This window comes from Phaenicophaeus curvirostris, unplaced genomic scaffold (genome assembly GCF_032191515.1).
Source record: "Phaenicophaeus curvirostris isolate KB17595 unplaced genomic scaffold, BPBGC_Pcur_1.0 scaffold_69, whole genome shotgun sequence".
Taxonomy (NCBI): Eukaryota; Metazoa; Chordata; class Aves; order Cuculiformes; family Cuculidae; genus Phaenicophaeus; species Phaenicophaeus curvirostris.
In genome coordinates, this window is record NW_027206691.1 from 715,958 (window position 1) to 739,093 (window position 23,136).

The 23,136-nt window shown below is 58.8% G+C and overlaps 8 protein-coding genes across 8 annotated transcripts; all 8 read left to right on the plus strand.

Moving 5' to 3' along the window:
- Positions 1 to 25: 25 nt before the first annotated feature.
- LOC138734214 (centriolar and ciliogenesis-associated protein HYLS1-like) lies at positions 26 to 1,475 on the plus strand. Its single transcript, XM_069881786.1, has 3 exons — positions 26 to 35; positions 630 to 811; positions 870 to 1,475. The coding sequence occupies exons 1-3, from the start codon at positions 26 to 28 to the stop codon at positions 1,473 to 1,475; spliced, it is 798 nt and encodes a 265-aa protein (XP_069737887.1).
- A 2,477-nt stretch (positions 1,476 to 3,952) lies between these two features.
- Positions 3,953 to 7,086, plus strand: LOC138734215 (ATP-dependent RNA helicase DDX25-like). The gene is made up of 3 exons (XM_069881787.1): positions 3,953 to 4,082; positions 4,245 to 4,436; positions 6,370 to 7,086. The coding sequence occupies exons 1-3, from the start codon at positions 3,953 to 3,955 to the stop codon at positions 6,429 to 6,431; spliced, it is 384 nt and encodes a 127-aa protein (XP_069737888.1). The 3' UTR covers positions 6,432 to 7,086.
- On the plus strand, positions 6,689 to 10,846 carry LOC138734216 (V-set and immunoglobulin domain-containing protein 10-like 2). Its single transcript, XM_069881789.1, is given in 10 exon segments — positions 6,689 to 6,795; positions 6,894 to 6,979; positions 7,148 to 7,414; positions 8,145 to 8,504; positions 8,999 to 9,274; positions 9,422 to 9,720; positions 9,942 to 10,041; positions 10,044 to 10,169; positions 10,263 to 10,559; positions 10,647 to 10,846. Coding segments are annotated over 10 exon segments (2,118 nt in total).
- Positions 10,721 to 12,196, plus strand: LOC138734217 (centriolar and ciliogenesis-associated protein HYLS1-like). Its single transcript, XM_069881790.1, has 2 exons — positions 10,721 to 10,733; positions 10,831 to 12,196. The coding sequence occupies exon 2, from the start codon at positions 11,393 to 11,395 to the stop codon at positions 12,194 to 12,196; it is 804 nt and encodes a 267-aa protein (XP_069737891.1). The 5' UTR covers positions 10,721 to 10,733; positions 10,831 to 11,392.
- A 766-nt stretch (positions 12,197 to 12,962) lies between these two features.
- Positions 12,963 to 14,412, plus strand: LOC138734218 (centriolar and ciliogenesis-associated protein HYLS1-like). Its single transcript, XM_069881791.1, has 3 exons — positions 12,963 to 12,972; positions 13,567 to 13,748; positions 13,813 to 14,412. Exons 1-3 carry the CDS (start codon positions 12,963 to 12,965, stop codon positions 14,410 to 14,412), a joined length of 792 nt encoding a protein of 263 aa, XP_069737892.1.
- A 1,049-nt stretch (positions 14,413 to 15,461) lies between these two features.
- LOC138734219 (centriolar and ciliogenesis-associated protein HYLS1-like) lies at positions 15,462 to 16,911 on the plus strand. Its single transcript, XM_069881792.1, has 3 exons — positions 15,462 to 15,471; positions 16,066 to 16,247; positions 16,306 to 16,911. The coding sequence occupies exons 1-3, from the start codon at positions 15,462 to 15,464 to the stop codon at positions 16,909 to 16,911; spliced, it is 798 nt and encodes a 265-aa protein (XP_069737893.1).
- Positions 16,912 to 17,960: 1,049 nt separating this feature from the next.
- LOC138734220 (centriolar and ciliogenesis-associated protein HYLS1-like) lies at positions 17,961 to 19,410 on the plus strand. Its single transcript, XM_069881793.1, has 3 exons — positions 17,961 to 17,970; positions 18,565 to 18,746; positions 18,811 to 19,410. The coding sequence occupies exons 1-3, from the start codon at positions 17,961 to 17,963 to the stop codon at positions 19,408 to 19,410; spliced, it is 792 nt and encodes a 263-aa protein (XP_069737894.1).
- A 1,049-nt stretch (positions 19,411 to 20,459) lies between these two features.
- Positions 20,460 to 21,909, plus strand: LOC138734221 (centriolar and ciliogenesis-associated protein HYLS1-like). The gene is made up of 3 exons (XM_069881794.1): positions 20,460 to 20,469; positions 21,064 to 21,245; positions 21,304 to 21,909. The coding sequence occupies exons 1-3, from the start codon at positions 20,460 to 20,462 to the stop codon at positions 21,907 to 21,909; spliced, it is 798 nt and encodes a 265-aa protein (XP_069737895.1).
- The last annotated feature ends 1,227 nt before the right edge of the window (positions 21,910 to 23,136 follow it).

Consider the following 23,136-nt stretch of genomic DNA (forward strand, 5'->3'; position numbering starts at 1 on the left):
CAGGGTTCTGTCATGGTTTGGGGTGATGCTTCCCAGTATTTGGGGCTCCCTCACAGGTTTTGGGGTCCTTCCCACAGCTTCAGGCTCCCTCCTGGCATCTAGGGCTCCCTCTCAGGATCCAGAGGGTCTGTCCTGGGATTTGGAGGATCCCTCCTGAATCGAGGGTCCTGCCCAGTTTTGGAGGCTCAATCCTGCGTTAGGGGGTTCTGTCATGGTTTGGGGAGATCCCTCCCATGTTTTGCAGACCCTCACGGTGCTTGGGGCTCCTCCCAGTTTGGGGTGTTGCTCCTGATGTTTGAGGCTCTCTCCTGGGTCCTTCCCGGAGTTTGGGTGTCCCTTACGGAGGGGGAAATCCCTCCTGGTTTGGTTTGGCAGTCCTACCCAGTTTTAGGGGCTTCCTTCTGTATTAGGGGATACTATCATGGTTTGGGGACATCCCTCACAGGGTTAGGGTTCCCTCCTGGTATTTGGGGCTCCCTTCCAGGATTCACGGGGTCCTTCCTGGAGTTTGGGGCTCCTTCCCTGGTTTTCGGGTCCCCCCCTGGGATTCAGGGGGTCCTCCTGGGGGTTTGGGGCTGCCTCCTCATTGTTTGGGGAGATCCCTCCTGGTGTTTGGGGCTCCCTTCTAGGGGGCCGGGCGCTGGGGGACCCCTCGCCCTCCACTGCCGTCCTGGTGCTGAGCACCCACAGCGGCTTGCGGGGCCGGGATTTTGTCTGCGCGGCCGCCCACCCGCTACGGGCCAACGGCGCCGAGTGCCGCCTCCGGCTGGGTAAGCCGGATTCGAAGCGGGCGTCCCCTCCTTGGGCCACGGTGACACAGGGGGGTCACAGGTCTAGGGGTGCAATCAACCCTTCTGGCATTTCCTGAGGATCAGAGGGGAAGCAGGAGGATGGTCATGAAAAGAAAGGTGCTGAGGCACAGACCTGATGGAGGAGTGGAGGTCTTTGACGAGTCGGGGAGCAGCACCAACACCCGGAGCCTGAGGCAGAAGATGCTTCATCATAGGCCAAGCCCAGAAGACAGCATCTCTGAGGGGGAAATAGAGTCAAGCAACACCTCCCATCCCTGGTGGCCCCGCAGGGACAGCCCCTGCTTTCTCCCTGCGGATTTGGGGAGCCAGAGCTCTCATGATTCTCATTACAGAGCTGCAGCAGAACAACCCAAGTCCTTCATTCCTCCGCGGTTCGAGCTGCTGGGCCGTAACCGGGGGAAAACTGACTGCGTGGCCAAATATTTTGAATATAAACGAGATTGGGAGAAATTTGGAATCCCAGGGGAGGATCGGTGGAAAGAAGTGCGCTGGGGCATCCGGGAGAAGATGCTCTGTGAGCCCGAGCTGCCCCACCGTCCGCAGCACCTCCCCATCCCCAACAACTACACCGTGCCCACGGAGAAGAAGAGAGCTGCCCTGTGCTGGAAGGTGCGCTGGGACCTGGCCAGGGGCCTCCTGCCGGAGAAAACCACTCCCTGGTAGCACCTTGAGCCCTGCTCCTTGCCTGTGAGCCAGGAACTGAGCACCAGCTGCTTTTATCCGCCTCAAAGTCCTCGATAATTTCTAAAAATCCCGTTTTTTGCATTTCAAGTGGGCTAAGTCCTACTATTCAAACTTTTTCCAGCACTTCAGAAAAGTGGGCTGGGTGGAGATCCCAGTTCCCCCGTTGCATCCTGTGATGCTGCTTCCCGAGCTCTGACTGGAAGCTCTGAGAAGCTGGCACCAAGAACCCCACGGCCTGCAGGACCCTTTGGATATCGCAGGAACAAGACTGCAGGGAGCCTGGGGATTTGGGGCAGGGAACAGACCCTGCATGAGACACCAAGGTTGTTACATCTGTGATGCCTCAGGAATTCCTTTAATAAAGTGTGTGAAAAGACTTATGGTCTGTGGGCTATTTTATAGAATCATGGAATGGCTTGAGTTTGAAGGGACCTTAAAGAACATCCAACCTGGCCTTGAACCCCTCCAGGGATGGGGCAGCCACCCCTGCTCTGGGCAACCTGGGCCAGGGCCTCCCCACCCTCAGAGTGAAGAATTTCTTCCTAAGGTCTAATCTAAATCTTCCCCCTTCCAATTTAAAACTGTTCCCCCTTGTCCTATCCCGGCACTCCCTGATTAAAAGCCCCTCCCCAGCTTTCCTTGAGTCCCTTTCAGTACTGGAAGCTACTCTAAGGTGTCCTAGGAGCCTTCTCCAGGCTGAACAACCCCCACTCTGTCAGCCTGCCTCATAGCAGAGGTGCTCCAGGCCTTGGATCATCTCTGTGGACCTCCAGGAGTTGGGGGTTCCTCACAGGGTCGGGGGTCTCTCCTGGGATGAGATGTGGATTCCTCCTAGGTGTCGAGAGCTCCCTCCCGGCATCTGGGGATCCCTTATAGGGTGGGGTGGGGGGAATCCCTCCCTGTTTGCATGCTCTGCCCAGTTTTGGAGGCCTCATCCAGGTTTAGGGGGTCCCATCACAATTTGGGGAGATCCCTCCTCATGTTTGGGGCCCCTCCTGGGATGCAGGGTTCTGTCATGGTTTGGGGTGATGCTTCCCAGTATTTGGGGCTCCCTCACAGGTTTTGGGGTCCTTCCCACAGCTTCAGGCTCCCTCCTGGCATCTAGGGCTCCCTCTCAGGATCCAGAGGGTCTGTCCTGGGATTTGGAGGATCCCTCCTGAATCGAGGGTCCTGCCCAGTTTTGGAGGCTCAATCCTGCGTTAGGGGGTTCTGTCATGGTTTGGGGAGATCCCTCCCATGTTTTGCAGACCCTCACGGTGCTTGGGGCTCCTCCCAGTTTGGGGGGTTGCTCCTGATGTTTGAGGCTCTCTCCTGGGTCCTTCCCGGAGTTTGGGTGTCCCTTACGGAGGGGGAAATCCCTCCTGGTTTGGTTTGGCAGTCCTACCCAGTTTTAGGGGCTTCCTTCTGTATTAGGGGATACTATCATGGTTTGGGGACATCCCTCACAGGGTTAGGGTTCCCTCCTGGTATTTGGGGCTCCCTTCCAGGATTCACGGGGTCCTTCCTGGTATTTGGGGCTCCCTTCCAGGATTCACGGGGTCCTTCCTGGAGTTTGGGGCTCCTTCCCTGGTTTTCGGGTCCCCCCCTGGGATTCAGGGGGTCCTCCTGGGGGTTTGGGGCTGCCTCCTCATTGTTTGGGGAGATCCCTCCTGGTGTTTGGGGCTCCCTTCTAGGGTTTGGAGAGATCCCTCCCGGTTTGGGGACTCTCTCTTGGCTTTGGAGCCGCCTCCTGGGATGAGAGATGGATTCCTCCCAGCACTTGGTGGGCCCCTCCTGGGATTTGGGGGGCAGCTCCCAGGCTGGAGGGGAGGCTCCCTCCTGGGATTTGGGGGTCCTTTACAGGGTAGGGGGATCCCTGCTGATTTGGGGGTTCTGCAAAGTTTCGGGACTCCTTCCCAGGTTTTAGGAATTTCTTACAGGGTGGGAAAGGCCCCTCTGGGGACGGAGCTGGATCCCTGCCCGCTGGGGCCCCTCCGGAGAGAAGAGCAACAAAGCTGGTGAAAGGGCTGGAGAACAGGCCTTATGAGAAGCAGCTGAGAGACCTGGGGGTGTTTAGCCTGGAGAAGAGGAGGCTGAGGGGTGACCTCATTGCTCTCTACAACTACCTGAAAGGACGTTGTAGAGAGGAGGGTACTGGCCTCTTCTCCCAAGTGACAGGGGACAGGACAAGAGGGAATGGCCTCAAGCTCCGCCAGGGGAGGTTTAGGTTGAACATCAGGAAAAAATTTTTCACAGAAAGGGTCATTGGGTACTGGAACAGGCTGCCCAGGGAGGTGGTTGAGTGTTAAAAAGCACCAGGAGGTCCCTCGAAAGGAGCAGGAGACTCAAAACAGGGGGAAATAGCAGTGAAGGGTTGGCTGGGAGGGAGCAGAGCGGTGGGAGGGCTGCTGCGGAACCTCAGCCTGCCTCTCGCCACACCTCAGACTCGGAGGAGTGCGAGCTGGCTGGCGGCGGAGATGAGCCAGGACGGGCACCAAGTGGCGATGCTGACAGCGGAGCTGATGGTGCCGCAGCGGGCCAACATCATCCAGCGCTTCCGCGAAGGAAAGGAGAAGGTCCTCATTGTCACCAATGTCTGCGCCAGAGGTACCTCTGGAAAACCCAGTGCCCCTTGCAATTCCGAAGGGGGTGAAACACACCTCCTGGCATCTGCTGCTTCTGGTGGCAGCATGGCTTAAGGCAGGGATCCTACGGGATATGTTGGGCCCAGGGAGCCTTTCCCGCAGCCCTGATCTCACTGTTTCTCAGGGATCGATGTGCAGCAAGTCACCATCGTGGTGAACTTCAGCCTCCCCACCTCTCGGAGAAGAAACGAGCCAGATTTTGAGACCTATCTCCACCGCATCGGGCGAACTGGACGCTTTGGGAAGAAGGGCATCGCCTTCAGCATGGTGGAAAGCTGTAACGTGGGGCTTGTGCACAAGATAGAGGAGTATTTCCGTAAGCATTCACATGTATCTGCCTCGCTGGGATAGGTTCTGGGACTGGTGATCTCCCTTCAGCTCATTTCCCATCTGCAAAGGGACCTTATTGGGCTGCTCTTCTCCCTGGGCGTGTCTTACTCGGCACAGGCACCAGGTGGAGCCTCCCTTCTGTCCCCCTTGCCCTTTGAGGGGGTTTTTATCCATAGCAGACGTTTTCAGAGAAACAGAATCACAGAATGTCCTTAGTGGGAGGGGACCCCCAAGTCTCATCAAGTCCAACTCCTGTCCCTGCACAGGACAACCCCACAATTCACACTGTGGGGCTGGGGGCGTTGGCCAAACACTTCTGGAATATTGTCAGCCTTGGGACTGCTTCCCTGGGAGCTGTTCCTGCGCTCCACCACCCTCTGGGGGAAGAACCTTTTCCCAATGTCCAACCTAACCCTGCCCTGGCATCTTCATGCCATGCCCTCATGTCCAGAGGGAAGAGCTCAGTGCCTGCTCCTCCTCCTCCCCATTGAGGAAGCTGCATAGCGCGATGAGGTTTCTCTTCAGTCTCATCTTTTCCAGGCTGATCAGACCAAGGGACTTCAGCCACTTCTCATACACTTCCCCTCTAAACTCTTAAAACTCTGTGCCCTCCTCTGGACACTCCAGCAGCTTTAGATCCTTTTTATCCTGTGGCTCCCAAACTGTCCCCGGTGCTCAAGGTGGGGCCCCAGTGCGGAGCAGAGCGGGACAATCCCCTCCCTCGCTTGGCGAGCGATGCCGTGCTGGATGCACCCAGGACGTGGTTGGCTGCCAGGTCACTGCTACCTCGTGGCCGACTTGCCATGGACCAGAACCCCCTGATCCCTTTCTGCAGGGCTGCTCTCCAGCCTCGCGCTCCCCGGGCTGTCCATCCATCCGTGTCCCAGGGGCAGAACAAGGCCCTCGCCCCAGTTAAACTCCCTGTGGTCGTGATTGCCCATCTCTCCCGTTTGTCCGATCCCTCTGTGGGGCCTCTCTGCTCTCTGGGGTGTCAGCAGCTCACCCACTTCCATGACATCCCCAAACTGAGTTATTAAAGCTTCCAGTCCCGCATCCAGGTAATTTCTGAGAATGCTGAGGAGCGCTGGCCCTGGGATGAACCCCGCGGAATGCCACTAGGGACTGGTCGCCAGCCTGATGTGACCGCAGTCACTGTGACGCTTTGATCCAGCCCCTCAGCCCGTTCTCCCCACCCAGCACTGTGTGTCCAGCTGGCCACTGGGCCGTTTGTTCAGTAGCCTGAGATTTTGTGTGTGACTTGCCAGGGCCTTCACAGGTACCTGGTTTGCCTCAGCACCGCTTTTCACTTCCCTCCTTCAGGCATTTTATCTGCCTTTTCCCTGTCCCAGGGCAGCTGGTACCTGGCTGAGCTCAGCCCGGTTGTGGGAGTGAAGTCAGCCTTGGCCAAAGCAGCCCACTGCGGGATTCCCGCGGGATGAAAATCCAGCGGAAGAATGCCCAGACTTTTGCTTTTTAACGCTGTGACGTTGGGATTTGAGGGCTGGGGGTGCCTGATGAGATTAACGAACCTCCCCTGTCCTGCATCGGTTTGGAGGTGGGAGGAGAGGGTGGGAGCGGCTTTGGAAACCGATTGGGACATGCTGCTTCTGGCTTGGGACCTCTCACTTTCGGACAAGGTGCTTCTGGCTTAGGGCTCCTCTCTCGGACACGCTGCTTCTGGTTTGGGGCACTTCTTGCTTTCAGAGTCCAGGCCACTGCACTCCCTCACTTGGCACTGTGCCTTCTCCCAGTTTCCTTGGCTGTTGCTTGAGGGCCGTGGACTGGAAATCCCACCCACACAGGAGCGTTCCCACCCATGCCTGTGCACGCAAGCGGCACAAATGCCAGCTCACCGGCGGCCGGGCTTTGGTTTTACCAGCTCGTGCCCAACACTGGCAATTTTTGTTTCCTTCCTACAGAGACCAAGATCAAGGAGCTGGACCCAGATGACATGGATGAGCTCGAGAGGCTGGAAAACTGAGTGAGGACCAGGGGTGTGCTGCCCCCCCGTCCCAGTTTTGGTTCAGGAACAGAAGGAAAAGTTACAGGGGAAGATGTTCCAGTTCTCTAAAGAGTTTCCCCACATAGTTTGGTTTTGTTGGGATGCTGGGAGGAGGCAGGGGAGCCCTCAGCCCCAGCGGTTCTTGTCCCTGGTTTTGTTCTGGTTCTGTGGCCGAGGTTTTCAGAGCCCTGGCTCTGCAGGGTGGGAGGAATCCCCATGGCGCTCGGCTTGGGGTGATGCTCCTCAGCGGCACCTCTGGATGCGCTCAGAGTGGTCAGGAAACGGGGAAGCAGCAGGAGCTGGCTCCAGAACTCCGCTGCTTGTCTCCAGGCAGCAGCGACAGGTACCTTTCTGCCACAAAAACCTGGAGAAAAAGCTCAGAAAGAAAGAATGGGGAGAAAAGCGGAGTTGTTAGAAAACGGAATAACGGGCTCTCGCTAGGTGGCGGCAGGAGCTGCTGTCGCGGAGCCCGAGTGGAGCAGTTTGGGGACTGGAAGAGCCGGGAGCTCGTGGGCTGCTGGGCAGGGGTCAGGGGTTGTCCCTTCGCTGTCACCAAGCCTGTCTCTAACAGAATGGAATTAAATCCTTGCTAGGGTGGTGGTGTTCCTCCTGTGCAACAGGAATTTGGAATTTATCCCTACGCTCAGTGCAGATGTGTTTTTATTGGCTCCAAGTGTTGACGGTTGTGTCCTTAGCCACCAACACACAGGCTGTCGTCTTCTGGAGTTTCGTGGCGGAGCCGGAGGGCTCAGGGCCGCCGCGGGCAGTGGCCGTGGGCTCAGGCAGAGAGGTGGCAGTGGCCCCCGGCGCGGGGACGCTGGGCAGGGTGACCCTGCGCAACGGGACGCTGGAGCTGCGGGAGCTGCGGGCGGGCGCCCAGGGGCGATTCCTCTGCCAGGGGCTCTTCCCGGAGCGTGGGCGACTCCACGTTGGCTACGCCGCTGTCCTCTTGCGCGTCTTGGGTAAGCACTGGCCGATGGCCACCGTCGCGTTCCCGGGGATCCCTGCGCTTGCCCGTGAGCCCTAGAGTCTTTCACAGGCCAGCAGTGTGTGCTGCTGGCCACTGAAGAGCCTGCTAGCCCATGGGAGTCTTCCACTGGCCAGTGTAGCGTGCTCCTGGCCAATGAAGAGCTCAGTAGCCACTGAAGGGCCCCACTACTCACTGAAGCGTGCCACTAGCCAGTGTAGAGCTCTGCTAGCCAACACAGCGGCTTGCAGCCAGTGCAACACTCCACTAAGCAGGAAAGCACCCCATTAGCCAACGTGGCACCCCACGAGCCAACGTAGTGCTGTGCTAGCCAACAGCATCACACTAGCCAACGTAGCAGCCAAGCCAATGTAGCACTGGGCTAGCCAACACGGCAGCACACTAGCCGACATAGCATTCCACTAGCTGAAGTAGCTCACCATTAGCCAGCGAAGGGCCCCATAAGCCAAAGCAGAGCCTTGCTGCCCGGCAAAGCACCCCACTAGCCATCGTAGCGTCCTGCTAGCCAGCACCATCTCCTTGCCCTGGCCAATCCAGCATCCCAGTAGCCCCTAAGCGGTCACATTAGCCTGTCTGTGGCTGCTCTAGCTACTCCCCACGCCCACCGCCAGGACACCCCCTCATTAGCCCATAGACATTCTCACTAGCCATCCTGCTTGCTGCCATAGCACATCACTAGCCAATACACGGTCTGGGCTGGAAAGATGCCCCCTGTTGGGGGCCCTGGGGGCTCGTGGGGGGCCCGGGGGATGGGGCTGCTCACGGCTTGGTGCCCCCAGTGCCCGTCTCCAAGCCCTTTGTGCGGCCGACGGCGGCAGTGGCGGCGGAGGGGGCGACGGTGGCCCTGACGTGCTCTGTGCGGGAGGGGACCAAGCCGCTGAGCTTCTCCTGGCAGCACCGGGAGCCCCGGGGGGGTCCCCTGCCGTCCCCCATGGGGATGGGGGGCTCCGGGGCAGAGCTGCGCCTGACGCCCGCCAACCGGAGCCACGCGGGCTGGTACGCCTGCACCGTGCGCAACCAAGTCAACAACTGCACCAGCGAGCCCGTCTACCTGGACATCATCTGTGAGTGGCCTCACCTTCCCGGGGGACTGTGAGGGCATCCTCAGGGCTGGAGATGCCACCATGGCCTGGCCATGGCGACCAAGCATCCAGCCACCTGGCTACTATGATGTGGCTGTGACCACCAAGCACCCTACCACCATGGTGGCCCCGTGGTACAGCCATGGCCACCACGTGCAGTGCCACCGAGGTACCTCCTCAGCCACCGCGTGGCCTGTCTGTGTCCATGGTCACCACGCACTGTGCCACCTCCACAGCCACCAGGCCAGCATGGTGTGTCCATGGCCACCATGCCCTACGGCACCATGGGGCCTCCACGCCCACCACCCACCCCGGGACGTCCATGGCCACCACGGTGATGTTCACAGCCACGATGGTGCACGTTTTCTAAGGAGACTTCCCAGCCTGGTTCCCCACCAGAGGGAGGATGCCCCAGGTGTGGCTGTGTCCCCTCTCTGGGGATGTCCCGATGACTGAGGGTCCCCATGTCACCGCAGATGGCCCCGACGAGCCAGCCATCAGCGTGGAGCCCTTCTCCCCTGAACAGGGGGGCTTCTCGGCGGGCGAGAGGGAGGACGTGGTGCTGAGCTGCCTGGCTCCCTCCAACCCCCCTAGTCGCTACGTCTGGCTCCACAACAGCTCCCAGGTCCACACCGGCCAGACCTACGCCATCTCTGCCATCACTCGCGCCCAGGCGGGCACCTACACCTGCCTGGCCGAGAATACCCACCTCCAAACCCGCACCCAGGCCACCATTGTCCTCACCGTCTACTGTAAGTAACCCTGGAACAGGGGCGGCCCCACGGGTGCCCCTGGGGCGAGATAGACCAAGGCAGCTTCTGGTGAGGATGTAGGTGTGAAGGGCAATGTGGGAGGAGGGTAACAGCCCGGCGTCCCCCAGCTCTGATGGTCTCCTGCAGATCCACCACCCGGCAGCCCCACCTGCTCTGCCCTGGCCACCGGTGACCTGCGGGACGTGGCCCTGCGGTGCCGCTGGCCGGGGGGCCTCCCCCTGGCACGGCTGCGCTGGGTGGGCCCCTGGCCTCCCGTGAAGGAGGATGAGGACGAGGTGGCGTCGGGGTCGAGTCTTTCCATGGCCACCAGCATCCAGCCAGGGGCGGCCACCAGGAACGGCAGCTCCTTCTCCTGCCTGGCCTCCCACCCCGCGCTGCCACGGGGGGCTACGTGCGGGACCACCCTGTGTGAGTGCCCGTGGGTCGTGTCCCCGCGGAGAAAAACCCTTTGTGACGCCCCGGTTGGTGGAGCCGCCGTGACCCTGTGCCGCGGCCACCCCGAGGGACGCGTGGCCGGGCGCTCATCACCCCAGGCGACCCCAAGCTGGGGGTGCCCGTGGCACAGTCGCCCGGGGTGGCTGTCACCCTTCTGGGGGACGCTTTGGCATCCCCGCCCTGATGCCTCTCCGTCCCACAGGGGTCCCAGCCGACGGCACCCTCCTGCGCGGTGGCGGTCACCAAGGGTAACGAGTACGTGACGCTGCGGTGCCGGTGGGAGGGGGGGACGCCGCCAGTCACCCTGCGCTGGGGGACCCCTCGCCCTCCACTGCCGTCCTGGTGCTGAGCACCCACAGCGGCTTGCGGGGCCGGGATTTTGTCTGCGCGGCCGCCCACCCGCTACGGGCCAACGGCGCCGAGTGCCGCCTCCGGCTGGGTAAGCCGGATTCGAAGCGGGCGTCCCCTCCTTGGGCCACGGTGACACAGGGGGGTCACAGGTCTCCGTGGCTCCGTGCCTCTCGCCGCACAGACGTCCCCAAGCTGGAGGCGGAGAGGAGCGAGGTGGCGGTGCTGGAGGGCGGCGAGGCGCAGTTGGCGTGCCGGTGGCAAGGCAGCGGCACTGACCTCGGAGCCACCGTGGCTTGGTACGACCCCAGGGAGCGGGAGGTGACGTCGGGGTCGGCCAAGTACCAGCTGGAGCGGGGAGAAGCGTGGCTCAACCTCACCATCTGGGAGGCCGAGTGGCCGGGGGACAGCGGGATCTACCGCTGCACCGCAGCCAACGCCGTAGGCACTGCCAGCCTCCCCATCCGCCTCCGCGTGGATCGTGAGTCCTGGGAAGCAGGGGTGGGGGGGTGGTCCTCGAGGTGGGTTTGGGGGATTCAGCCGCTCTTGCCGGGCGTTGTCCCCGCAGGGTACCCGGCCCCCCCCAACGTCACCATCAGCAAGCTGCGGTACACGCGGGCGCGCACCGAGGTGCGGCTGGAGTGGCGGACGCAAGGTGCTGGCAACCTCACTGGCTTCGTGGTGCAGCGGCGCCGAGCCAAGAAACATCCCTGGCGGGTGCAAACTTGTGGTTTTTCAAACCCGCTTTGCAGCACAAAGTATTCTTAGGCCTGTGGAGCAAGTGGAAACTATGTCCGGATCCCCTTTCACAGCAGGGCTTGAGGTTTACTGTAACCAGACTCAAACAGCCCTCAGGCTACCGTAGACAACACCTAAAAGTACCGACTGAGCCTTTTCCTTCTCGGAGGCAGGAAAACGCCCTCTTGGATGCCCCTGGGTTAAATCGGGACCAGATACTACCATGTTTATAAAAGAACAAGGGAAGCCTGATCTGTGAAGGTCCCTTCCAACCCAAAGCATTCTATGATTCCGACACCGTTATGACTGCTCGGCGCTCACAGGTTGGGCTGAACCTGTCCTGTCTTTGTCCATTATCCCCTTCATACTTTGTGTAATTCAAGCAGGAATTTGGGGGCTGCTTTACAGCTGTGCTGTGCTTCCATCTGCTGTAGGGAAAGGGCCTTTCGCTGGCAGCGGGAGGTTTGGAATTGCAGCCAGCATTCCCAGGGCCCCAGAGACCAACCACCACCTAAATTGCACCCCTGACCCCCAGGCACTGAGGGTCCAAGCCCTTGATCTCTTCAGCCAGCTTAAATGTGCCACGATAAATTAACTGCAGTTTATTTTTTGCAGGATCCACCCAGTCTGGCAGAAACTAAGGAGATGTGGGGACCGGAGCGGTGTATCTGGGTCACTCCGGCAGCTGAGGAGCAAGCACAGCCCAACGATGATCTCTATGCCCAGGCCTCTCTCGGTCTAGGGGTGCGATCAAGCCTTCTGGCATTTCCTGAGGATCAGAGGGGAAGCAGGAGGATGGTCATGAAAAGAAAGGTGCTGAGGCACAGACCTGATGGAGGAGTGGAGGTCTTTCACGAGTCGGGGAGCAGCACCAACACCCGGAGCCTGAGGCAGAAGATGCTTCATCATAGGCCAAGCCCAGAAGACAGCAGCTCTGAGGGGGAAATAGAGTCAAGCAACACCTCCCATCCCTGGTGGCCCCGCAGGGACAGCCCCTGCTTTCTCCCTGCGGATTTGGGGAGCCAGAGCTCTCATGATTCTCCTTACAGAGCTGCAGCAGAACAACCCAAGTCCTTCATTCCTCCGCGGTTCGAGCTGCTGGGCCGTAACCGGGGGAAAACTGACTGCGTGGCCAAATATGTTGACTATAAACGAGATTGGGAGAAATTTGGAATCCCAGGGGAGGATCGGTGGAAAGAAGTGCGCTGGGGCATCCGGAAGAAGATGCTCTGTGAGCCCGAGCTGCCCCACCGTCCGCAGCACCTCCCCATCCCCAACAACTACACCGTGCCCACGGAGAAGAAGAGAGCTGCCCTGTGCTGGAAGGTGCGCTGGGACCTGGCCAGGGGCCTCCTGCCGGAGAAAACCACTCCCTGGTAGCACCTTGAGCCCTGCTCCTTGCCTGTGAGGCGGGAACTGAGCACCAGCTGCTTTTATCCGCCTCAAAGTTCTCGACAATTTCTAAAAATTCCTTTAATAAAGTTTGTGAAAAGACTTATGGTCTGTGGGCTATTTTATAGAATCATGGAATGGCTTGAGTTTGAAGGGACCTTAAAGAACATCCGACCTGGCCTTGAACCCCTCCAGGGATGGGGCAGCCACCCCTGCTCTGGGCAACCTGGGCCAGGGCCTCCCCACCCTCAGAGCGAAGAATTTCTTCCTAATGTCTAATCTAAATCTTCCCCCTTCCAATTTAAAACTGTTCCCCCTTGTCCTATCCCGGCACTCCCTGATTAAAAGCCCCTCCCCAGCTTTCCTTGAGTCCCTTTCAGTACTGGAAGCTACTCTAAGGTGTCCTAGGAGCCTTCTCCAGGCTGAACAACCCCCACTCTGTCAGCCTGCCTCATAGCAGAGGTGCTCCAGGCCTTGGATCATCTCTGTGGACCTCCAGGAGTTGGGGGTTCCTCACAGGGTGGGGGGGCTCTCCTGGGATGAGATGTGGATTCCTCCTAGGTGTCGAGAGCTCCCTCCCGGCATCTGGGGATCCCTTATAGGGTGGGGTGGGGGGAATCCCTCCCTGTTTGCATGCTCTGCCCAGTTTTGGAGGCCTCATCCAGGTTTAGGGGGTCCCATCACAATTTGGGGAGATCCCTCCTCATGTTTGGGGCCCCTCCTGGGATGCAGGGTTCTGTCATGGTTTGGGGTGATGCTTCCCAGTATTTGGGGCTCCCTCACAGGTTTTGGGGTCCTTCCCACAGCTTCAGGCTCCCTCCTGGCATCTAGGGCTCCCTCTCAGGATCCAGAGGGTCTGTCCTGGGATTTGGAGGATCCCTCCTGAATCGAGGGTCCTGCCCAGTTTTGGAGGCTCAATCCTGCGTTAGGGGGTTCTGTCATGGTTTGGGGAGATCCCTCCCATGTTTTGCAGACCCTCACGGTGCTTGGGGCTCCTCCCAGTTTGGGGTGTTGCTCCTGATGTTTGAGGCTCTCTCCTGGGTCCTTCCCGGAGTTTGGGTGTCCCTTACGGAGGGGGAAATCCCTCCTGGTTTGGTTTGGCAGTCCTACCCAGTTTTAGGGGCTTCCTTCTGTATTAGGGGATACTATCATGGTTTGGGGACATCCCTCACAGGGTTAGGGTTCCCTCCTGGTATTTGGGGCTCCCTTCCAGGATTCACGGGGTCCTTCCTGGAGTTTGGGGCTCCTTCCCTGGTTTTCGGGTCCCCCCCTGGGATTCAGGGGGTCCTCCTGGGGGTTTGGGGCTGCCTCCTCATTGTTTGGGGAGATCCCTCCTGGTGTTTGGGGCTCCCTTCTAGGGGGCCGGGCGCTGGGGGACCCCTCGCCCTCCACTGCCGTCCTGGTGCTGAGCACCCACAGCGGCTTGCGGGGCCGGGATTTTGTCTGCGCGGCCGCCCACCCGCTACGGGCCAACGGCGCCGAGTGCCGCCTCCGGCTGGGTAAGCCGGATTCGAAGCGGGCGTCCCCTCCTTGGGCCACGGTGACACAGGGGGGTCACAGGTCTAGGGGTGCAATCAACCCTTCTGGCATTTCCTGAGGATCAGAGGGGAAGCAGGAGGATGGTCATGAAAAGAAAGGTGCTGAGGCACAGACCTGATGGAGGAGTGGAGGTCTTTGACGAGTCGGGGAGCAGCACCAACACCCGGAGCCTGAGGCAGAAGATGCTTCATCATAGGCCAAGCCCAGAAGACAGCATCTCTGAGGGGGAAATAGAGTCAAGCAACAGCTCCCATCCCTGGTGGCCCCGCAGGGACAGCCCCTGCTTTCTCCCTGCGGATTTGGGGAGCCAGAGCTCTCATGATTCTCATTACAGAGCTGCAGCAGAACAACCCAAGTCCTTCATTCCTCCGCGGTTCGAGCTGCTGGGCCGTAACCGGGGGAAAACTGACTGCGTGGCCAAATATGTTGAATATAAACGAGATTGGGAGAAATTTGGAATCCCAGGGGAGGATCGGTGGAAAGAAGTGCGCTGGGGCATCCGGAAGAAGATGCTCTGTCAGCCCGAGCTGCCCCACCGTCCGCAGCACCTCCCCATCCCCAACAACTACACCGTGCCCACGGAGAAGAAGAGAGCTGCCCTGTGCTGGAAGGTGCGCTGGGACCTGGCCAGGGGCCTCCTGCCGGAGAAAACCACTCCCTGGTAGCACCTTGAGCCCTGCTCCTTGCCTGTGAGCCGGGAACTGAGCACCAGCTGCTTTTATCCGCCTCAAAGTCCTCGATAATTTCTAAAAATCCCGTTTTTTGCATTTCAAGTGGGCTAAGTCCTACTATTCAAACTTTTTCCAGCACTTCAGAAAAGTGGGCTGGGTGGAGAACCCAGTTCCCCCGTTGCATCCTGTGATGCTGCTTCCCGAGCTCTGACTGGAAGCTCTGAGAAGCTGGCACCAAGAACCCCACGGCCTGCAGGACCCTTTGGATATCGCAGGAACAAGACTGCAGGGAGCCTGGGGATTTGGGGCAGGGAACAGACCCTGCATGAGACACCAAGGTTGTTACATCTGTGATGCCTCAGGAATTCCTTTAATAAAGTGTGTGAAAAGACTTATGGTCTGTGGGCTATTTTATAGAATCATGGAATGGCTTGAGTTTGAAGGGACCTTAAAGAACATCCAACCTGGCCTTGAACCCCTCCAGGGATGGGGCAGCCACCCCTGCTCTGGGCAACCTGGGCCAGGGCCTCCCCACCCTCAGAGTGAAGAATTTCTTCCTAATGTCTAATCTAAATCTTCCCCCTTCCAATTTAAAACTGTTCCCCCTTGTCCTATCCCAGCACTCCCTGATTAAAAGTCCCTCCCCAGCTTTCCTTGCGTCCCTTTCAGTACTGGAAGCTACTCTAAGATGTCCTAGGAGCCTTCTCCAGGCTGAACAACCCCCACTCTGTCAGCCTGCCTCATAGCAGAGGTGCTCCAGGCCTTGGATCATCTCTGTGGACCTCCAGGAGTTGGGGGTTCCTCACAGGGTGGGGGGTCTCTCCTGGGATGAGATGTGGATTCCTCCTGGGTGTCGAGAGCTCCCTCCCGGCATCTGGGGATCCCTTATAGGGTGGGGTGGGGGGAATCCCTCCCTGTTTGCATGCTCTGCCCAGTTTTGGAGGCCTCATCCAGGTTTAGGGGGTCCCATCACAATTTGGGGAGATCCCTCCTCATGTTTGGGGCCCCTCCTGGGATGCAGGGTTCTGTCATGGTTTGGGGTGATGCTTCCCAGTATTTGGGGCTCCCTCACAGGTTTTGGGGTCCTTCCCACAGCTTCAGGCTCCCTCCTGGCATCTAGGGCTCCCTCTCAGGATCCAGAGGGTCTGTCCTGGGATTTGGAGGATCCCTCCTGAATCGAGGCTCCTGCCCAGTTTTGGAGGCTCAATCCTGCGTTAGGGGGTTCTGTCATGGTTTGGGGAGATCCCTCCCATGTTTTGCAGACCCTCACGGTGCTTGGGGCTCCTCCCAGTTTGGGGTGTTGCTCCTGATGTTTGAGGCTCTCTCCTGGGTCCTTCCCGGAGTTTGGGTGTCCCTTACGGAGGGGGAAATCCCTCCTGGTTTGGTTTGGCAGTCCTACCCAGTTTTAGGGGCTTCCTTCTGTATTAGGGGATACTATCATGGTTTGGGGACATCCCTCACAGGGTTAGGGTTCCCTCCTGGTATTTGGGGCTCCCTTCCAGGATTCACGGGGTCCTTCCTGGAGTTTGGGGCTCCTTCCCTGGTTTTCGGGTCCCCCCCTGGGATTCAGGGGGTCCTCCTGGGGGTTTGGGGCTGCCTCCTCATTGTTTGGGGAGATCCCTCCTGGTGTTTGGGGCTCCCTTCTAGGGGGCCGGGCGCTGGGGGACCCCTCGCCCTCCACTGCCGTCCTGGTGCTGAGCACCCACAGCGGCTTGCGGGGCCGGGATTTTGTCTGCGCGGCCGCCCACCCGCTACGGGCCAACGGCGCCGAGTGCCGCCTCCGGCTGGGTAAGCCGGATTCGAAGCGGGCGTCCCCTCCTTGGGCCACGGTGACACAGGGGGGTCACAGGTCTAGGGGTGCAATCAACCCTTCTGGCATTTCCTGAGGATCAGAGGGGAAGCAGGAGGATGGTCATGAAAAGAAAGGTGCTGAGGCACAGACCTGATGGAGGAGTGGAGGTCTTTGACGAGTCGGGGAGCAGCACCAACACCCGGAGCCTGAGGCAGAAGATGCTTCATCATAGGCCAAGCCCAGAAGACAGCATCTCTGAGGGGGAAATAGAGTCAAGCAACACCTCCCATCCCTGGTGGCCCCGCAGGGACAGCCCCTGCTTTCTCCCTGCGGATTTGGGGAGCCAGAGCTCTCATGATTCTCATTACAGAGCTGCAGCAGAACAACCCAAGTCCTTCATTCCTCCGCGGTTCGAGCTGCTGGGCCGTAACCGGGGGAAAACTGACTGCGTGGCCAAATATTTTGAATATAAACGAGATTGGGAGAAATTTGGAATCCCAGGGGAGGATCGGTGGAAAGAAGTGCGCTGGGGCATCCGGGAGAAGATGCTCTGTGAGCCCGAGCTGCCCCACCGTCCGCAGCACCTCCCCATCCCCAACAACTACACCGTGCCCACGGAGAAGAAGAGAGCTGCCCTGTGCTGGAAGGTGCGCTGGGACCTGGCCAGGGGCCTCCTGCCGGAGAAAACCACTCCCTGGTAGCACCTTGAGCCCTGCTCCTTGCCTGTGAGCCGGGAACTGAGCACCAGCTGCTTTTATCCGCCTCAAAGTCCTCGATAATTTCTAAAAATCCCGTTTTTTGCATTTCAAGTGGGCTAAGTCCTACTATTCAAACTTTTTCCAGCACTTCAGAAAAGTGGGCTGGGTGGAGAACCCAGTTCCCCCGTTGCATCCTGTGATGCTGCTTCCCGAGCTCTGACTGGAAGCTCTGAGAAGCTGGCACCAAGAACCCCACGGCCTGCAGGACCCTTTGGATATCGCAGGAACAAGACTGCAGGGAGCCTGGGGATTTGGGGCAGGGAACAGACCCTGCATGAGACACCAAGGTTGTTACATCTGTGATGCCTCAGGAATTCCTTTAATAAAGTGTGTGAAAAGACTTATGGTCTGTGGGCTATTTTATAGAATCATGGAATGGCTTGAGTTTGAAGGGACCTTAAAGAACATCCAACCTGGCCTTGAACCCCTCCAGGGATGGGGCAGCCACCCCTGCTCTGGGCAACCTGGGCCAGGGCCTCCCCACCCTCAGAGTGAAGAATTTCTTCCTAATGTCTAATCTAAATCTTCCCCCTTCCAATTTAAAACTGTTCCCCCTTGTCCTATCCCGGCACTCCCTGATTAAAAGCCCCTCCCCAGCTTTCCTTGAGTCCCTTTCAGTACTGGAAGCTACTCTAAGGTGTCCTAGGAGCCTTCTCCAGGCTGAACAACCCCCACTCTGTCAGCCTGCCTCATAGCAGAGGTGCTCCAGGCCTTGGATCATCTCTGTGGACCTCCAGGAGTTGGGGGTTCCTCACAGGGTGGGGGGGCTCTCCTGGGATGAGATGTGGATTCCTCCTAGGTGTCGAGAGCTCCCTCCCGGCATCTGGGGATCCCTTATAGGGTGGGGTGGGGGGAATCCCTCCCTGTTTGCATGCTCTGCCCAGTTTTGGAGGCCTCATCCAGGTTTAGGGGGTCCCATCACAATTTGGGGAGATCCCTCCTCATGTTTGGGGCCCCTCCTGGGATGCAGGGTTCTGTCATGGTTTGGGGTGATGCTTCCCAGTATTTGGGGCTCCCTCACAGGTTTTGGGGTCCTTCCCACAGCTTCAGGCTCCCTCCTGGCATCTAGGGCTCCCTCTCAGGATCCAGAGGGTCTGTCCTGGGATTTGGAGGATCCCTCCTGAATCGAGGGTCCTGCCCAGTTTTGGAGGCTCAATCCTGCGTTAGGGGGTTCTGTCATGGTTTGGGGAGATCCCTCCCATGTTTTGCAGACCCTCACGGTGCTTGGGGCTCCTCCCAGTTTGGGGTGTTGCTCCTGATGTTTGAGGCTCTCTCCTGGGTCCTTCCCGGAGTTTGGGTGTCCCTTACGGAGGGGGAAATCCCTCCTGGTTTGGTTTGGCAGTCCTACCCAGTTTTAGGGGCTTCCTTCTGTATTAGGGGATACTATCATGGTTTGGGGACATCCCTCACAGGGTTAGGGTTCCCTCCTGGTATTTGGGGCTCCCTTCCAGGATTCACGGGGTCCTTCCTGGAGTTTGGGGCTCCTTCCCTGGTTTTCGGGTCCCCCCCTGGGATTCAGGGGGTCCTCCTGGGGGTTTGGGGCTGCCTCCTCATTGTTTGGGGAGATCCCTCCTGGTGTTTGGGGCTCCCTTCTAGGGGGCCGGGCGCTGGGGGACCCCTCGCCCTCCACTGCCGTCCTGGTGCTGAGCACCCACAGCGGCTTGCGGGGCCGGGATTTTGTCTGCGCGGCCGCCCACCCGCTACGGGCCAACGGCGCCGAGTGCTGCCTCCGGCTGGGTAAGCCGGATTCGAAGCGGGCGTCCCCTCCTTGGGCCACGGTGACACAGGGGGGTCACAGGTCTAGGGGTGCAATCAACCCTTCTGGCATTTCCTGAGGATCAGAGGGGAAGCAGGAGGATGGTCATGAAAAGAAAGGTGCTGAGGCACAGACCTGATGGAGGAGTGGAGGTCTTTGACGAGTCGGGGAGCAGCACCAACACCCGGAGCCTGAGGCAGAAGATGCTTCATCATAGGCCAAGCCCAGAAGACAGCATCTCTGAGGGGGAAATAGAGTCAAGCAACACCTCCCATCCCTGGTGGCCCCGCAGGGACAGCCCCTGCTTTCTCCCTGCGGATTTGGGGAGCCAGAGCTCTCATGATTCTCATTACAGAGCTGCAGCAGAACAACCCAAGTCCTTCATTCCTCCGCGGTTCGAGCTGCTGGGCCGTAACCGGGGGAAAACTGACTGCGTGGCCAAATATTTTGAATATAAACGAGATTGGGAGAAATTTGGAATCCCAGGGGAGGATCGGTGGAAAGAAGTGCGCTGGGGCATCCGGGAGAAGATGCTCTGTGAGCCCGAGCTGCCCCACCGTCCGCAGCACCTCCCCATCCCCAACAACTACACCGTGCCCACGGAGAAGAAGAGAGCTGCCCTGTGCTGGAAGGTGCACTGGGACCTGGCCAGGGGCCTCCTGCCGGAGAAAACCACTCCCTGGTAGCACCTTGAGCCCTGCTCCTTGCCTGTGAGCCGGGAACTGAGCACCAGCTGCTTTTATCCGCCTCAAAGTCCTCGATAATTTCTAAAAATCCCGTTTTTTGCATTTCAAGTGGGCTAAGTCCTACTATTCAAACTTTTTCCAGCACTTCAGAAAAGTGGGCTGGGTGGAGATCCCAGTTCCCCCGTTGCATCCTGTGATGCTGCTTCCCGAGCTCTGACTGGAAGCTCTGAGAAGCTGGCACCAAGAACCCCACGGCCTGCAGGACCCTTTGGATATCGCAGGAACAAGACTGCAGGGAGCCTGGGGATTTGGGGCAGGGAACAGACCCTGCATGAGACACCAAGGTTGTTACATCTGTGATGCCTCAGGAATTCCTTTAATAAAGTGTGTGAAAAGACTTATGGTCTGTGGGCTATTTTATAGAATCATGGAATGGCTTGAGTTTGAAGGGACCTTAAAGAACATCCAACCTGGCCTTGAACCCCTCCAGGGATGGGGCAGCCACCCCTGCTCTGGGCAACCTGGGCCAGGGCCTCCCCACCCTCAGAGTGAAGAATTTCTTCCTAATGTCTAATCTAAATCTTCCCCCTTCCAATTTAAAACTGTTCCCCCTTGTCCTATCCCAGCACTCCCTGATTAAAAGCCCCTCCCCAGCTTTCCTTGAGTCCCTTTCAGTACTGGAAGCTACTCTAAGATGTCCTAGGAGCCTTCTCCAGGCTGAACAACCCCCACTCTGTCAGCCTGCCTCATAGCAGAGGTGCTCCAGGCCTTGGATCATCTCTGTGGACCTCCAGGAGTTGGGGGTTCCTCACAGGGTGGGGGGTCTCTCCTGGGATGAGATGTGGATTCCTCCTGGGTGTCGAGAGCTCCCTCCCGGCATCTGGGGATCCCTTATAGGGTGGGGTGGGGGGAATCCCTCCCTGTTTGCATGCTCTGCCCAGTTTTGGAGGCCTCATCCAGGTTTAGGGGGTCCCATCACAATTTGGGGAGATCCCTCCTCATGTTTGGGGCCCCTCCTGGGATGCAGGGTTCTGTCATGGTTTGGGGTGATGCTTCCCAGTATTTGGGGCTCCCTCACAGGTTTTGGGGTCCTTCCCACAGCTTCAGGCTCCCTCCTGGCATCTAGGGCTCCCTCTCAGGATCCAGAGGGTCTGTCCTGGGATTTGGAGGATCCCTCCTGAATCGAGGCTCCTGCCCAGTTTTGGAGGCTCAATCCTGCGTTAGGGGGTTCTGTCATGGTTTGGGGAGATCCCTCCCATGTTTTGCAGACCCTCACGGTGCTTGGGGCTCCTCCCAGTTTGGGGTGTTGCTCCTGATGTTTGAGGCTCTCTCCTGGGTCCTTCCCGGAGTTTGGGTGTCCCTTACGGAGGGGGAAATCCCTCCTGGTTTGGTTTGGCAGTCCTACCCAGTTTTAGGGGCTTCCTTCTGTATTAGGGGATACTATCATGGTTTGGGGACATCCCTCACAGGGTTAGGGTTCCCTCCTGGTATTTGGGGCTCCCTTCCAGGATTCACGGGGTCCTTCCTGGAGTTTGGGGCTCCTTCCCTGGTTTTCGGGTCCCCCCCTGGGATTCAGGGGGTCCTCCTGGGGGTTTGGGGCTGCCTCCTCATTGTTTGGGGAGATCCCTCCTGGTGTTTGGGGCTCCCTTCTAGGGGGCCGGGCGCTGGGGGACCCCTCGCCCTCCACTGCCGTCCTGGTGCTGAGCACCCACAGCGGCTTGCGGGGCCGGGATTTTGTCTGCGCGGCCGCCCACCCGCTACGGGCCAACGGCGCCGAGTGCCGCCTCCGGCTGGGTAAGCCGGATTCGAAGCGGGCGTCCCCTCCTTGGGCCACGGTGACACAGGGGGGTCACAGGTCTAGGGGTGCAATCAACCCTTCTGGCATTTCCTGAGGATCAGAGGGGAAGCAGGAGGATGGTCATGAAAAGAAAGGTGCTGAGGCACAGACCTGATGGAGGAGTGGAGGTCTTTGACGAGTCGGGGAGCAGCACCAACACCCGGAGCCTGAGGCAGAAGATGCTTCATCATAGGCCAAGCCCAGAAGACAGCATCTCTGAGGGGGAAATAGAGTCAAGCAACACCTCCCATCCCTGGTGGCCCCGCAGGGACAGCCCCTGCTTTCTCCCTGCGGATTTGGGGAGCCAGAGCTCTCATGATTCTCATTACAGAGCTGCAGCAGAACAACCCAAGTCCTTCATTCCTCCGCGGTTCGAGCTGCTGGGCCGTAACCGGGGGAAAACTGACTGCGTGGCCAAATATTTTGAATATAAACGAGATTGGGAGAAATTTGGAATCCCAGGGGAGGATCGGTGGAAAGAAGTGCGCTGGGGCATCCGGGAGAAGATGCTCTGTGAGCCCGAGCTGCCCCACCGTCCGCAGCACCTCCCCATCCCCAACAACTACACCGTGCCCACGGAGAAGAAGAGAGCTGCCCTGTGCTGGAAGGTGCGCTGGGACCTGGCCAGGGGCCTCCTGCCGGAGAAAACCACTCCCTGGTAGCACCTTGAGCCCTGCTCCTTGCCTGTGAGCCGGGAACTGAGCACCAGCTGCTTTTATCCGCCTCAAAGTCCTCGATAATTTCTAAAAATCCCGTTTTTTGCATTTCAAGTGGGCTAAGTCCTACTATTCAAACTTTTTCCAGCACTTCAGAAAAGTGGGCTGGGTGGAGATCCCAGTTCCCCCGTTGCATCCTGTGATGCTGCTTCCCGAGCTCTGACTGGAAGCTCTGAGAAGCTGGCACCAAGAACCCCACGGCCTGCAGGACCCTTTGGATATCGCAGGAACAAGACTGCAGGGAGCCTGGGGATTTGGGGCAGGGAACAGACCCTGCATGAGACACCAAGGTTGTTACATCTGTGATGCCTCAGGAATTCCTTTAATAAAGTGTGTGAAAAGACTTATGGTCTGTGGGCTATTTTATAGAATCATGGAATGGCTTGAGTTTGAAGGGACCTTAAAGAACATCCAACCTGGCCTTGAACCCCTCCAGGGATGGGGCAGCCACCCCTGCTCTGGGCAACCTGGGCCAGGGCCTCCCCACCCTCAGAGTGAAGAATTTCTTCCTAATGTCTAATCTAAATCTTCCCCCTTCCAATTTAAAACTGTTCCCCCTTGTCCTATCCCGGCACTCCCTGATTAAAAGCCCCTCCCCAGCTTTCCTTGAGTCCCTTTCAGTACTGGAAGCTACTCTAAGATGTCCTAGGAGCCTTCTCCAGGCTGAACAACCCCCGCTCTGTCAGCCTGCCTCATAGCAGAGGTGCTCCAGGCCTTGGATCATCTCTGTGGACCTCCAGGAGTTGGGGGTTCCTCACAGGGTGGGGGGTCTCTCCTGGGATGAGATGTGGATTCCTCCTGGGTGTCGAGAGCTCCCTCCCGGCATCTGGGGATCCCTTATAGGGTGGGGTGGGGGGAATCCCTCCCTGTTTGCATGCTCTGCCCAGTTTTGGAGGCCTCATCCAGGTTTAGGGGGTCCCATCACAATTTGGGGAGATCCCTCCTCATGTTTGGGGCCCCTCCTGGGATGCAGGGTTCTGTCATGGTTTGGGGTGATGCTTCCCAGTATTTGGGGCTCCCTCACAGGTTTTGGGGTCCTTCCCACAGCTTCAGGCTCCCTCCTGGCATCTAGGGCTCCCTCTCAGGATCCAGAGGGTCTGTCCTGGGATTTGGAGGATCCCTCCTGAATCGAGGCTCCTGCCCAGTTTTGGAGGCTCAATCCTGCGTTAGGGG

What these genes read in the sequence shown, in the direction of transcription:
- LOC138734215 (XM_069881787.1), top strand. Translation starts at nt 3,953, where the DNA reads ATGAGCCAGGACGGGCACCAAGTGGCGATGCTGACAGCGGAGCTGATG. An exon ending in CACCAATGTCTGCGCCAGAG is followed by an intron (nt 4,083 to 4,244) that starts GTACCTCTGGAA and finishes ACTGTTTCTCAG; the next exon opens with GGATCGATGTGCAGCAAGTC. An exon ending in CAAGATAGAGGAGTATTTCC is followed by an intron (nt 4,437 to 6,369) that starts GTAAGCATTCAC and finishes TCCTTCCTACAG; the next exon opens with AGACCAAGATCAAGGAGCTG.
- LOC138734214 (XM_069881786.1), top strand. An exon ending in CGTCCCCTCCTTGGGCCACG is followed by an intron (nt 812 to 869) that starts GTGACACAGGGG and finishes GCATTTCCTGAG; the next exon opens with GATCAGAGGGGAAGCAGGAG.
- LOC138734218 (XM_069881791.1), top strand. An exon ending in CGTCCCCTCCTTGGGCCACG is followed by an intron (nt 13,749 to 13,812) that starts GTGACACAGGGG and finishes CCTGAGGATCAG; the next exon opens with AGGGGAAGCAGGAGGATGGT.
- LOC138734220 (XM_069881793.1), top strand. An exon ending in CGTCCCCTCCTTGGGCCACG is followed by an intron (nt 18,747 to 18,810) that starts GTGACACAGGGG and finishes CCTGAGGATCAG; the next exon opens with AGGGGAAGCAGGAGGATGGT.
- LOC138734217 (XM_069881790.1), top strand. Translation starts at nt 11,393, where the DNA reads ATGTGCCACGATAAATTAACTGCAGTTTATTTTTTGCAGGATCCACCC.
- LOC138734219 (XM_069881792.1), top strand. An exon ending in CGTCCCCTCCTTGGGCCACG is followed by an intron (nt 16,248 to 16,305) that starts GTGACACAGGGG and finishes GCATTTCCTGAG; the next exon opens with GATCAGAGGGGAAGCAGGAG.
- LOC138734221 (XM_069881794.1), top strand. An exon ending in CGTCCCCTCCTTGGGCCACG is followed by an intron (nt 21,246 to 21,303) that starts GTGACACAGGGG and finishes GCATTTCCTGAG; the next exon opens with GATCAGAGGGGAAGCAGGAG.